The 13,445-nt window shown below is 44.4% G+C and overlaps 1 protein-coding gene across 1 annotated transcript in view; it reads left to right on the top strand.

The window, feature by feature from the left end:
- The window catches only part of LOC121546466 (MICOS complex subunit mic25a-like), a 48,006-nt gene extending 39,086 nt beyond the window's left edge, over nucleotides 1–8,920 (top strand). Inside the window, exon 7 of the mRNA XM_041857737.1 lies at nucleotides 8,595–8,920. Coding sequence (XP_041713671.1) covers nucleotides 8,595–8,618 — 24 coding nt within the window. The 3' untranslated portion in view covers nucleotides 8,619–8,920. The remainder of the gene's footprint in view (nucleotides 1–8,594) is intronic.
- Nucleotides 8,921–13,445: the final 4,525 nt, after the last annotated feature.

Raw genomic sequence — 13,445 nt, 5'->3', positions numbered from 1 at the left:
AGGGCTCGGCTCGGAAGTGCTGGGGGATGGAATGGACGGCCCCGACTCCGGACGTCCGCGGGTAGCCAACAGGGTATCTAGGCGAATCGACATGTCCACCAGCTGATCGAAGCTTAGGTTGGTGTCCCTGCAGGCCAATTCCCCTCGCACGTCCTCCCTCAGGCTACACCTGTAGTGGTCGATGAGGGCCCTCTCATTCCATCCCGCGTTGGCAGCCAGAGTCCGGAAGTCCAGTGCGAACTCCTGCACGCTCCTCTTCCCCTGTCTGAGGTGGAACAGACGCTCACCCGCCGCCTTCCCCTCTGGGGGATGATCGAACACCGCCCTGAAGCGGCGGGTGAACTCCGCATAGTTGACTGTAGCGGCGTCTATTCCCCCCCACTCGGCGTTGGCCCACTCCAGCGCCTTGCCGGACAGACAGGAGATGAGGGCGGACACGCTCTCGTATCCCGAGGGCACCGGGTGGATGGTTGCCAGGTAGAGTTACACTTGGAGCAGGAAACCGCTGTGCCATCATAAGCCCTCGGGAGCGAGAGCCGAATCCCACTGGACCCCGGAGGTGAAGCGATGGGTATAGCTGATGGTGGTGGTATCGTCGGAGGAGGTGTGGGCAAACCTCCTCTTTCCCATCGCTCCATGGTGTTCACCACCCGTTCCATGGCAGTGCCGAGAGCCTGGATCATGGCCGCTTGTTGTGCTACGCGCTCCTCCATTGATCCAGCTGGCACCGCCGCTCCTGCTGACTCCATGTCTAGGTGTGTGATTCTGTCACGCGACGTGTATGCGGTCAGCGAAGTCAAACGCAGGACACAGAGCGGCTGGCAACGTACTTTTACTGAGCACAGTAAATATAGTACAAAAACAACAAACCTCCAAACAGGGAGGAAAACACAATAACCCGTACACCAAAGCAACTGCCGGAATGACAAAGAACAATCACACACAATAACCAATGAGAGACAGGGGGTAATATAGGGAATACAATACAACATAATGGGAAACAGGTGTAAACAATAAAGACCAAACAAGACAAACACCGAAACATCGATCGGCAGTAGCTAGTACTCCGGGGACGACGAACGGCGAAGCCTGCCCGAGCCAGAAGGAAGGGCAGTCTCGGCAGAATCCGTGACAGTAAGTATGGTTCTACTGTAGATCTGAGGGAGCGGATGTTTTTAAGTCAGAAAAACCTATTGATCTTTAATATTCTAGATTGAACTAATGCTGCAGGGGCAGAGATTACACTTTTAACACTCTGTCAACAGAGAAAATATAAGAAATAGGAAAGAAATGAACAGATAGTCAGACAAAATTAAAGGGAGAGTAAGAGAATTAGACAGAAAGACAATAGGCCTCTAAAGGCAGGAGATGGAGGAGCTGAGAGAGATGGAAAGAGAGATCGAGAGAAACAAATGGTGTTTAAGGAGTCGAAGAGAGATAGACAGCAGAGGGACGCTGAGAAAGGAGTGGAGAGCGATGCCAGTCCAGGTCCCTCATCACTCAGTCTTAATGAAGAAGAATGTGTGCCTGGCTGCACAGGCTGAGCAGGGCCTATAAGGACCTCAGGCTAATACTGTCCAACCAGACTGTCACACTCCAGTAATCACTGCTCCACACAGAACTGAATATGGACCAGACCAGTAACTACACTTCTATAGCTGAATCCAGATAACTACAGTTCTACAGCCAAAACCTGATCAACTAATCATCAATACTCCTCACATGCAGTATGTTATAACTTGTCTAAATTCACACCAGTGAAACTTTGACACATGCAAAAGTTCAAGAGCAAAAGTAAGGCAAAAAGACAAGTTGTACAACAACATTTTCCTGTCTAGTGGCACTTTACTTTCTCCAGTTTTGTTTCAGTCTTCTCTTCTTTGGCAATTACATAGGATAGTGTTCCATCCATCTGTAGGGTGAAGAGGCTGTCACAACTCTATGACCGGTCACTTGTGACTCTGTTCAGTGTCCAGTGAAGAGGGTCACAGAGGTGACAGCCAGACCCTCACCCGTGAGAGAGAGCCAGTCCAGTGTGTTAGACGGAGGAGCCCTCTCTTCTCTCTGTGCCCTGTGGCCCTCAGCAGAGCCTCATTAAAGAGACAGAAGCCAGGCTACAGAGGGACTGGTCCTATGGTCCTTATCACTAGCTATCTATCTGACTGCAGCCCAACACACACACAGCAACACACAGAGTAGAGGCCTAGTCAAGCAGGCCTGCAGGGGAGAATAATTCCAATTATTTCAATATGAATCCCCAGTGTGGCGAGCACAGTGGAGTGTGAAGTCAGACACGACAATCAGAGGTTTGAAACTTTGGCCTCGCTCTCTCCACTTGTGTGCTTAGAAAGAGGGAGAGAAAGAGGGAGAGAAAGAGGGAGAGAAAGAGGGAGAGAAAGAGGGAGAGAAAGAGAGAGAGAGAAGTCTCCAAGGCAATAAAAGTGAGAGAGAGGGTAGGGGGAATAGGGTTGTATAAGTGGGTAGGAGCTGTAGCTGTGTGTCTGTTTGTGTTTGACCTCCCTGTATATCTCTCTTTTATGTCTCCCTCATTCTCTCTTTCACACTCCTTCACAGTGGAATTATTGATTTCATTTTCATATTGTTGGAGGCGTCGTCATGAACAGCCTTTCCCTCCTTTCAGACATGAATTGATCCAGGCTCAGAGAAGCAGCCAATCAAACCGAAGACCATTATCTTTCTGTTGCCGTGGCGTCGACTTGCTATGTGCCACATTGTTTTCAGACATAACAGCACACAATAACAGCACACCTGTCGGAAAGTTGTTTCCAATTGAGTCCAACAATTGTAAAGGTTTTGTAATGTGTGTTTTATATATGGTAGTTTCGTTTCAGGGCCTGAGTATTGTTCAAGGAAAGAGCATACTGCAATCTCAGGATAATTATCCTATCTTTTATAATAGTAGTCTAGAGCAAGGCATCCCTGTGTTTTCTTCCACAGACAAAAACACTGAGGTAAATGTACTGGTTGATTGTTTTCTCCATCACAATACAATATGTTGTATATCTCTGCCTGTTTGTGGTAAATCAATCAATATATCTCTGAAGTCACTAAGGTTTTCCACCTTGAAACCCGGCCTCTTCCTTTGATGCATAACCTGCCTCCACCACAATCACAATGGTAACCTCTTCACCCAGCCACTGATGCAACGTGTCTCCCCTGCCTTTCATGAAAGAGTATATTTTGTTTCTCTGTCTCTATTGTCATTATCTGGGCCTGTTGGGCTGTGCTGTGCACTACAGTAGCACTACTTTAATGAGAATTATAAGCACTTCTTTTTGTTCCATCACTCTGTTTTGTCACTAGGGATTATTCAAACATTTGTGCTGCTTGGCCTTTTGAGATTACATTTACTGGTGAGAGTGTTGGTTCTCTGTCTCTCCCTCTCTTCTCTATCGCTCTCTTTCAGTCTCTCCCTCTCTTCTCTATCGCTCTCTTTCAGTCTCTCCCGGTCTTTCTCTTTTCTCTCACTCTCTGTTCCTTTCTCTCTCTCAGCAGTTCATTTATTCAGCCTCATCTCACCTGCCCATTAGCTGCTAAGCCGCTTTTTACGACCAGAGAAAGCCAGCTGTCTCACGTAGGGTCATCATAACCACTACTACCATCAAGCTGGCACATAAGTTGATGTTTGATGTCATTATATATTTTATTGTTCACCTCTTTTGAGTAGTTTCTACCACGGTACAGCAAAGTGGTCTAGCGTTAACAGTGACGTGTTAAACATAGTCTTGCTCTAGCTATACCTTTTCCCTCTCTCTCTCTTTCCCTTTTCTATCCTCCTTCTCTTTTGTTGTTTCGCTGAGTGCTATCGAACAGCATATCTGATCAAGCTGAATCCAAAGCTACCATTTTGGGCTTTCATCAGCGCTGTGGCCCAGGCATCACAGTCAACACAAGGCTTTCAAACACCCATCAGTGGAGGGATGGGGGATGGAGGGAGGACACAATGGGCTCCAGGGGTGCTGTCTGTCCTTTCCAGAGCCTCTCACCTCTCGTGTCACCACTCTCTCTTTCTCTCTCTCTTTCTTTCTCTAATAGACCAGATAATAACACAGGTCCAGGGCTCACACATTGTGGAGTTGAAAGCCACCTCAAACGCCAAACAATTGGCACACTTTGGCTTTCTGTAACGGATTTCACAGAACGCCTGTGCCTGGGGATGGGCTCTGTTTTATCCCCGTGGGTGAAAGGCTGTGTGAGGCCCCCAGCTGAGATAAATGTACAGCCTGCCTGGCCGTCTGGGAGGTTCAATTGGCTTTGTTAAATAAAATGGCCAAAGCCGCAAACGGCCAGCCTGCCGCTCTGTGTCCTCCTGGCCACTTTGGCTCAATGGCCCTCACCTCACAACGCACTCCAATTTCCTCTTTGTACTCTAAAATAATTTCCCCCTTTTTATACAAAAAAATTGTCTAGAAAAATAAATGTTGGGGTTGTTGTTTGTGGCATCCTGACTTCCCCACTCAAGGCCAGGTTGACATGCTATGCTCATTTCATGTGCAGCTTCAAAGCAATTAATCCATGAATGCAATCATCAGAAATAATACATGGAAAGTAGTAAATAATTAATAATAAATGGAAAGTAGGGAAACTAAACCTATTGCTGGTGTAGAGTATAGAGTGGCTGCGGGCTTTGAAAGGTATGCAGCCAGCATGTTGTGTTGCCATCCATCAGGAGCTAGGAGCGGCTATCTCTCCACACAGGAAAGCTCTCAGTGAAAACCAGGCACTCGCATCACATCTCAGCAGTTTTTTATTTTTCTTTGCCTGTCTGCCTCTCTCTCTGTGGCAGAGTGGGGGCTATTGCCCGGGAATTCCAATTGCCTGCCAGTCATCAGATAAGACGGATTTCCAATTGAGCTGAGCCTGGGAGAGTGGACCGAGTGCTCAGAGTACGGTCTACGGTCTCTCCCTCTCCTCCTGACTCTCACTCGGCCTCCTCTATGCCCCAAAACTTTCTGAGCAGAAAATAAATAGCAGTGCCACTGCCATGGAGGAGTCAGTCTAGTATAAGTAGCCTGTCAGATGGAATGTTATCACCAGATGTTTGAGATGTGTTCCTTGCCGTAAAAATGGACTGCTTTCTAAACCAAATTAGTATCAGAGACATACAGTGGCTTGCGAAAGTATTCACCCCCCTTGGCATTTTTCCTATTTTGTTGCCTTACAACCTGGAATTAAAATTGATTTTTTGGGGGTTTGTATCATTTGATTTACACAACATGCCTACCACTTTGAAGATGCAAAATATTTTTGGGGGTGAAACAATCAAGAAATAAGACACAAAAAAAAGACAACTTGAGCGTGCATAACTATTCACCCCCCCAAAGTCAATACTTTGTAGAGCCACCTTTTGCAGCAATTACAGCTGCAAGTCTCTTGGGGTATGTCTCTATAAGCTTGGCACATCCAGCCACTGGGATTTTTGCCCATTCTTCAAGGCAAAACTGCTCCAGCTCCTTCAAGTTGGATGGGTTCCGCAGGTGTACAGCAATCTTTAAGTCATACCACAGATTCTCAATTGGATTGAGGTCTGGGCTTTGACTAGGCCATTCCAAGACATTTAAATGTTTCCCCTTAAGTGTTGCTTTAGCAGTATGCTTAGGGTCATTGTCCTGCTGGAAGGTGAACATCCGTCCCAGTCTCAAATCTATGGAAGACTGAAACAGGTTTCCCTCAAGAATTTCCCTGTATTTAGCGCCATCCATCATTCCTTCAATTCTGACCAGTTTCCCAGTTCCTGCCGATGAAAAACATCCCCACAGCATGATGCTGCTACCAACATGCTTCACTGTGGGGATGGTGTTCTCTGGGTGATGAGAGGTGTTTGGTTTGCGCCAGACATAGCGTTTTCCTTGATGGCCAAAAAGCTAAATTTTAATCTCATCTGACCAGAGTACCTTCTACCATATGTTTGGGGAGTCTCCCACATGGCTTTTGGCGAACACCAAATGTGTTTGCTTATTGTTTTCTTTAAGCAATGGCTTCTTTCTGGCCACTCTTCCATAAAGCCCAGCTCTCTGGAGTGTACGGCTTAAAGTGGTCCTATGGACAGATACTCCAATCTCCGCTGTGGAACTTTGCAGCTCCTTCAGGGTTATCTTTGGTCTCTTTGTTGCCTCTCTGATTAATGTCCTCCTTGCCTGGTCCGTGAGTTTTGGTGGGCGGCCCTCTCTTGGCAGGTTTGTTGTGGTGCCATATTCTTTCAATTTTTAAATAATGGATTTAATGGTGCTCCGTGGGATGTTCAAAGTTTCAGATATTTTTTTATAACCCAACCCTGATCTGTACTTCTCCACAACTTTGTCCCTGACCTGTTTGGAGAGCTCCTTGGTCTTCATGGTGCCACTTGCTTGGTGGTGTTGCAGACTCTGGGGCCTTTCAGAACAGGTGTATATATACTGAGATCATGTGACACTTAGATTGCATACAGGTGGACTTTATTTAACTAATTATGTGACTTCTGAAGGTAATTGGTTGCACCAGATCTTATTTAGGGGCTTCATAGCAAAGGGGGTGAATAAATACGCACGCACCACTTTTCCGTTATTTATTTTTTTGAATATTTTGAATCAAGTTATTTTTTTCATTTCACTTCACCAATTTGGACTATTTTGTGTATGTTCATTACATGAAATCCAAATAAAAATCATTTTTTTTTTTTTATTACAGGTTGTAATGCAACAAAATAGGAAAAACGCCAAGGGGGATGAATACTTTTGCAAGGCAAATTAAGTATGGGAGTTACAAAATAAATTGCTGGACATGTAATCTGTTATTTTTAAGTGATAAAGATGAAAGAGTAGAATCAACGATAATGCTTGTGTACAGTACAGACACTCATCTTCATTCTCTTCCTTACCTCAGCTGGGTAGATGGCTCTGTCTGGACACAGAACAGCATCAGACAGATTGACATCCCTCCCACAGACACTCAGGTCATAGTTCATATGTATATTCCCCTCTGTGTTGACCTCTTGTCACTGTGGTGATTATATAGAGGTCAGGGGTCAATGTGTTGCTGTCTGACCCCAGTTGTCAGAGCTTCCTGCTGAGGAAACCCTCTTAGCTAATCAAGACTGACCCTACAACAGCTCAGACGTTACTATACTGTAGCTCCCACGAGAGATATAGGTGAATCTTTTACATTTGCAAAGGTGTATGTATTTTTGTCTGTAAGTGTGTGTGTAACAGTATTGTGCTGACTTTGGGTAGAGTGAGTAAATAGAAATCCCCCCAGATAAAGTGAAACAAGTATGCACTAGCAGAGCATGTATTCACACTGTGGGAACTTTATGGGTAAGCTCTGCAAGTCTCTCTCTCCCTGACACACACACACTTACTTTCCCTGCAGGTGGAGGTGTCGTTTTGTGGCGAGCGGCTCTGTCCCTCACGATGTGCTCTGATGGGATGTGTTCTGATCTCGGTCGTATTGATTCTGCTGTGTGTCTCGGGGCATGCTTCTCAGTGTGTACTAACCTCACACTGCTACCTCCAGCTGCAGGTCAATATCCCATCCTGGATCCTGCCTGGCCTGCCAAGGTTCAGAGTATTGTTCCACATGGACCTCAATAACATGCCATTATTCCTGCCCCCGCTGCAGCTGCACTCTGCTCTCCATGCTTGGCTCTGTAGGTCTGTTGAGTCTCTGGATGCTTTCAAAGCTCTGGCCAAATGAATAGATAAGAATGCAGGGAGAGTGCTCTTCAAATCACCTGTTCCCAATTTGTGCACCAAATGTATTTATGATGCCTTCAGAGCCTACAGAATACTCTAGAAACGCTTTTAAAGACTAGTTAGGCCATCACTGTTATCAAGCTGATAATGATTTATTTTGATTTTCTTTTGTCTCTCTTTGTCTCTCATCATCTTTGATTCTTTCTCTCTAAATGAATGGACAAACTGTGGATGTACAGTATTTTGCTTTGTTGTCAGAGATGGAGAGATCTTCTCTGTCAGTAATCTGTGAGTACTCTTTATGTAGCTCAGTTGGTAGAGCATGGCGTTTGCAACGCCAGGGTTGTGGGTTCGATTCCCACGGGGGGCCAGTATGAAGAAAAAAAATTATGCACTCGCTCTGGATAAGAGTTTCTGCTAATTGACCCCCCAAAAAAACCCATGTAAAAATATGAACATGCCAGTGGTTCCGCCCCACTGAGAGAATCACTACAATTGTCCTGACCATAGACATAATTGGTGCTGACCTTTGATGGGTGCTGATTAGAAGGGAGACTCCTCCCCCTACTCACACCTAGTAGTTCCTAAGAGCGTCACAGCACTAAGGTCAGGGGGCAGGGCAGACCTCATATCTAATGGACAGTGCTGACAGAGGAGCGGAAATCATGGTGCTCGCCTCTCCTACAAGACCCAAGGGGGTCAGGGGCTTGGTAGACATTTTGTTAAGAACTGAGCATTTCGCTACACCCGCTATAACATCTGCTAAACAATTGTATGTGACAAATTACATTTGATTTGATTTGAGCTGAAGTGAATCTGAAGACGTGTGTGTTGTTGGGCTGTGTATTGTGTTGAATTGATCAGAAGTATTGGTGATTAACATTGTCCTCTCCTTGTTTTCAGAACCTGCTGGTAAACCATGGATGAAGATCAGTGGAGATGAGCAGTGGAGAAGAGCAGTGGAGAAGAGAAGTGGAAAAGGCTTAAAACTCATGTCCATGAACAGTTTTACTGAAGCACAAAGACTGGCAGTTCCAAACGTATCGTTCGTTCTTATTTAGGGTAAAGGGCTGCGTTGGTGTTAGTATCATGTCTTTTATACATTGTTTTAATCATTTTATCGTAATTTTGAAGTTGCAGTAAGTAGACGCTATTGTACATTTTACAGGGTACAATAGATGTCTGAAAGAGGACTGACTGACTAAAGATGTTTTTAAGTTGTATTTTAAAAAATATATATATACAGTATATATATATATATACTCAGGCAATCCTGACCATTAATTTATCAGGGTTATATTATATCCATTCCTTGATTTAATTAATTAAATCATATCCCTATGCTAATTTCTGTCTGATTCTTGGTTTGGCTATAGCTATACCTGTACTTGTAAGTGACTATATTCAACCACTCACTTTAGTTTCTTTGTAAACATAGAAAGAAACACATTTCTTTATAGTAATTCATCCACTTTTCCCTTTTTTTTTTGCTGTTTATCCATAAGGACAGCATATAATACTATGAAAGACATGTTGTGTTGTTGGCATGGCGGCAGGAGTGTAAGGTAAGGGTGGGTAGTAGATGATAACCCTGGTGTCTGTTGGAGGGACCAGCTCATACAGGTGTTTGCAGCTGCATGTTATCAAGCCCAGCAGCAGTGATGCTCTGCTCTCTATTCAATTCAAAGGGAAAATATGAAGGCAGTTTAATTTTGGTATGAGATGAGAGGTGTGGATAACAAGAAGTGGTGTTACGCCTCACCAGTGGTTTAAACAACTGTGGAAAGTCATACCTCAACCAAGGAAGCACCCATCCCCAGTTGGCTGTCATCACAAAGATTAAGTGGTGTTTCCTATTGGCCCAATTCATTTAAGCACAACTAAAACACATTAGTTTGAAATGACTCAAATCCTATTTTTTTGCATTTCCGATTCGAATCTGTTCTTTTTCCTGCAGTCTGAACAGCCAAAAAGCCGATATTTCGAGCCGCATTTCAAACCACCTTCATACGTGATTTGAAGTCAGATCCAAATCTGATTGTGGCTTGTTTTGAAAGTTTAATCATCTTATCCTTTGAGGCGTTAAAAGTGTTCTTACACTATGATTTTGAACATTCAAAGCAACTGGGAAATGTCCATGGCAGGGATTGTTGTCAACTTAGTTTGCTACATAACCTCTGAGTGATATGAAGCAGGAGCACAACCACCAATCAGCCTACACCACTGCGCACAAACCCGTCGTTACTATGACAACTAGTGTAGACATGTCAGTAAATTACTGCTGTCACACAAATCGGATTTAGCCACTTGTAACTTGCTGTTTGGACAGTCAGTATTCCAAAACAGATTTGAAAAACAAAATTGAATTGAGCATTAAGGCCTGCAGTGTGAACAAGGCTTTAGATTAATATTGCTAGGAATAATACCTTCTATACTTATACTGCTAGTAGAGGCTGTGGCTGTGATTGATTTCAGACCAGGTGCTGTTCACGTCAAGCCGCAGTGACAGAATTTGTAGCCTGACATGCAGGGGTTGATGGGTCTAGCACAGGATCGGAGCCTCAATTAACTTTCTGCCATGCATCACTTATGAGGAGCTGTGTGTGTGTTTGTGTGTGTGTGTGTGTCTGTCTGTACAGTGCCTGGCAGGATCCCATCCTCTTTGCCTTTCATAATAAGACTCTCTCAATCAGAGTGCTGTGAGGAGTGACAGAGTAGAGTGATCTCACACAACCCTGTAGAGGAGATGGAGAGGATCTAAAGGCCACCATAACCTAGTGACAATGGTAGTAGAGGAGGAGAGGACAGCAATACATGGTGGCCTTGAAACAGATGTGTACAGTATTTCTGTAGAAGCAGAAGCATTTCCTATAGGTACACTCTCTAGGCCAACAGCAATGCCCACTCATGAACCCACACAGCAAATTGCAGCAATATAAAAAATATAACATTCAACAGAGGGGACACCCTAGGCCCGGTCTATTTCCGACCTCTCTTGGACTCCCCCACATGTGCCCCTGACATTTTGAGGATGATAACCCTTTGGGCAAACAGTGTGGTGGTGGAGGGCTGGTTTCTCCGGGCTGTGTTATTAGAGGAGCACCATTGGCTTATCCAGTCGTATCGCTGGGGCTCAACTCTGGGGCTGCCGGAATGAGGTGTCCACAGATTTGATCCGAGCACAGAGGCTAGGCAACACTGGTATATACACACACACCCAGCTGACATTTATCCTCAAATACCAGGCTACACAGATCACTCCGGTTCACTTATTAGCTCCTCTTCTTCCCCCGCTTCTTGTGGAAAGAGGAGAATAATTAGAGCAGTGTAGGTCCGGATGGTCAGATTTCAGCTTTATTGCGTTTTTCATTCTGCTCGAGTCATCACAGGGAGAGGCTCAGGTGGCGTAAATAAGGAACACCATCCCTCATGACCCCCCGTGAGCAGGTATATGCACACACACACCCTCTCAATCAACCAAGACTGGAAGAACTGCTGCTACATACTGTACTTATATGATGTTGTATCATTTAATACTCCCTCTCCTTTCTCAATCTCAACTGATCACACAAAGCATGTTCAGGAGACACATTCTGACTTTGAATGCTGCTTTGAAAGTTGTAATAGACACAGCTTTGATAAAGTGATAAGGGATTATTTACTTGAGCAAAACCACGTAAAGGAATTCTAAGGGTAGTGTTTTTTAGAGAGTAATTTCATATGAAAAGCAGCTTTAAAGTACTGAGAGACCACCTAACTGGTCTCAACAAATGGAAATGCTGCTTTATAGGAAAGGAAACTGCTGACGGGCAAACTTAATAAAATAAATGACACGGGACGCGGTCACGTAGAAGTTGTCATGGTAACCACTACCTGAATTCCTTGAGCGATGAGCTTCAAGGTACCAGGTGAGAAAACGAGATCCTTGGCATTCAAATGCGTCTTCTGTTGATCCCATGTCATACCCAATTACCACAGGAGCTATCACTGCGGACCTGTTCCATTCTGCCTACTGAAAGCCTCCTTTCAAATATGATTGAATTTGATTCACATACACTATATATACAAAAGTATGTGGACACCCCTTCAAATTAGTGGATTTGGCTATTTCAGCCACACCCGTTGCTGACAGGTGTATAAAATCGAGCACACAGCCATGCAATCTCCATAGACAAACATTGTATACAGTGGGGGGAAAAAGTATTTAGTCAGCCACCAATTGTGCAAGTTCTCCCACTTAAAAAGATGAGAGAGGCCTGTAATTTTCATCGTAGGTACACGTCAACTATGACAGACAAATTGAGAAAAAAAAATCCAGAAAATCACATTGTAGGATTTTTTATGAATTTATTTGCAAATTATGGTGGAAAATAAGTATTTGGTCAATAACAAAAGTTTCTCAATACTTTGTTATATACCCTTTGTTGGCAATGACACAGGTCAAACGTTTTCTGTAAGTCTTCACAAGGTTTTCACACACTGTTGCTGGTATTTTGGCCCATTCCTCCATGCAGATCTCCTCTAGAGCAGTGATGTTTTGGGGCTGTCGCTGGGCAACATGGACTTTCAACTCCCTCCAAAGATTTTCTATGGGGTTGAGATCTGGACACTGGCTAGGCCACTCCAGGACCTTGAAATGCTTCTTACGAAGCCACTCCTTCGTTGCCTGGGCGGTGTGTTTGGGATTATTGTCATGCTGAAAGACCCAGCCATGTTTCATCTTCAATACCCTTGCTGATGGAAGGAGGTTTTCACTCAAAATCTCACGATACATGGCCCCATTCATTCTTTCCTTTACACGGATCAGTCGTCCTGCTCCCGTTGCAGAAAAACAGCCCCAAAGCATGATGTTTCCACCCCCATGCTTCACAGTAGGTATGGTGTTCTTTGGATGCAACTCAGCATTCTTTGTCCTCCAAACACGACGAGTTGAGTTTTTACCAAAAAGTTATATTTTGGTTTCATCTGACCATATGACATTCTCCCAATCCTCTTCTGGATCATCCAAATGCACTCTAGCAAACTTCAGACGGGCCTGGACATGTACTGGCTTAAGCAGGGGGACACGTCTGCACTGCAGGATTTGAGTCCCTGGCGGCGTAGTGTGTTACTGATGGTAGGCTTTGTTACTTTGGTCCCAGCTCTCTGCAGGTCATTCACTAGGTCCCCCCGTGTGGTTCTGGGATTTTTGCTCACCGTTCTTGTGATCATTTTGACCCCCACGGGGTGAGATCTTGCGTGGAGCCCCAGATCGAGGGAGATTATCAGTGGTCTTGTATTTCTTCCATTTCCTAATAATTGCTCCCACAGTTGATTTCTTCAAACCAAGCTGCTTACCTATTGCAGATGCAGTCTTCCCAGCCTGTGCAGTCTACAATTTTTTTTTTTTCTGCCATAGTATTTGGAGTGTGACTGTTTGAGGTTGTGGACAGGTGTCTTTTTATACTGATAACAAGTTCAAACAGGTGCCATTAATACAGGTAACGAGTGGAGGACAGAGGAGCCTCTTAAAGAAGAAGTTACAGGTCTGTGAGAGCCAGAAATCTTGCTTGTTTGTAGGTGACCAAATACTTATTTTCCACCATAATTTGCAAATAAATTCATTAAAAATCCTACAATGTGATTTTCTGGGTTTCTTTTCCTCAATTTGTCTGTCATAGTTGACGTGTACCTATGATGAAAATTACAGCCCTCTCTCATCTTTTTAAGTGGGAGAACTTGCACAATTGGTGGCTGACTAAATACTTATTTTCC

This window comes from Coregonus clupeaformis, chromosome 30 (genome assembly GCF_020615455.1).
Source record: "Coregonus clupeaformis isolate EN_2021a chromosome 30, ASM2061545v1, whole genome shotgun sequence".
In the NCBI taxonomy this organism is placed as follows: domain Eukaryota; kingdom Metazoa; phylum Chordata; class Actinopteri; order Salmoniformes; family Salmonidae; genus Coregonus; species Coregonus clupeaformis.
The sequence above is the reverse complement of the archived record's forward strand: the minus strand, read 5'-3'. Positions and strand labels throughout refer to the sequence as shown.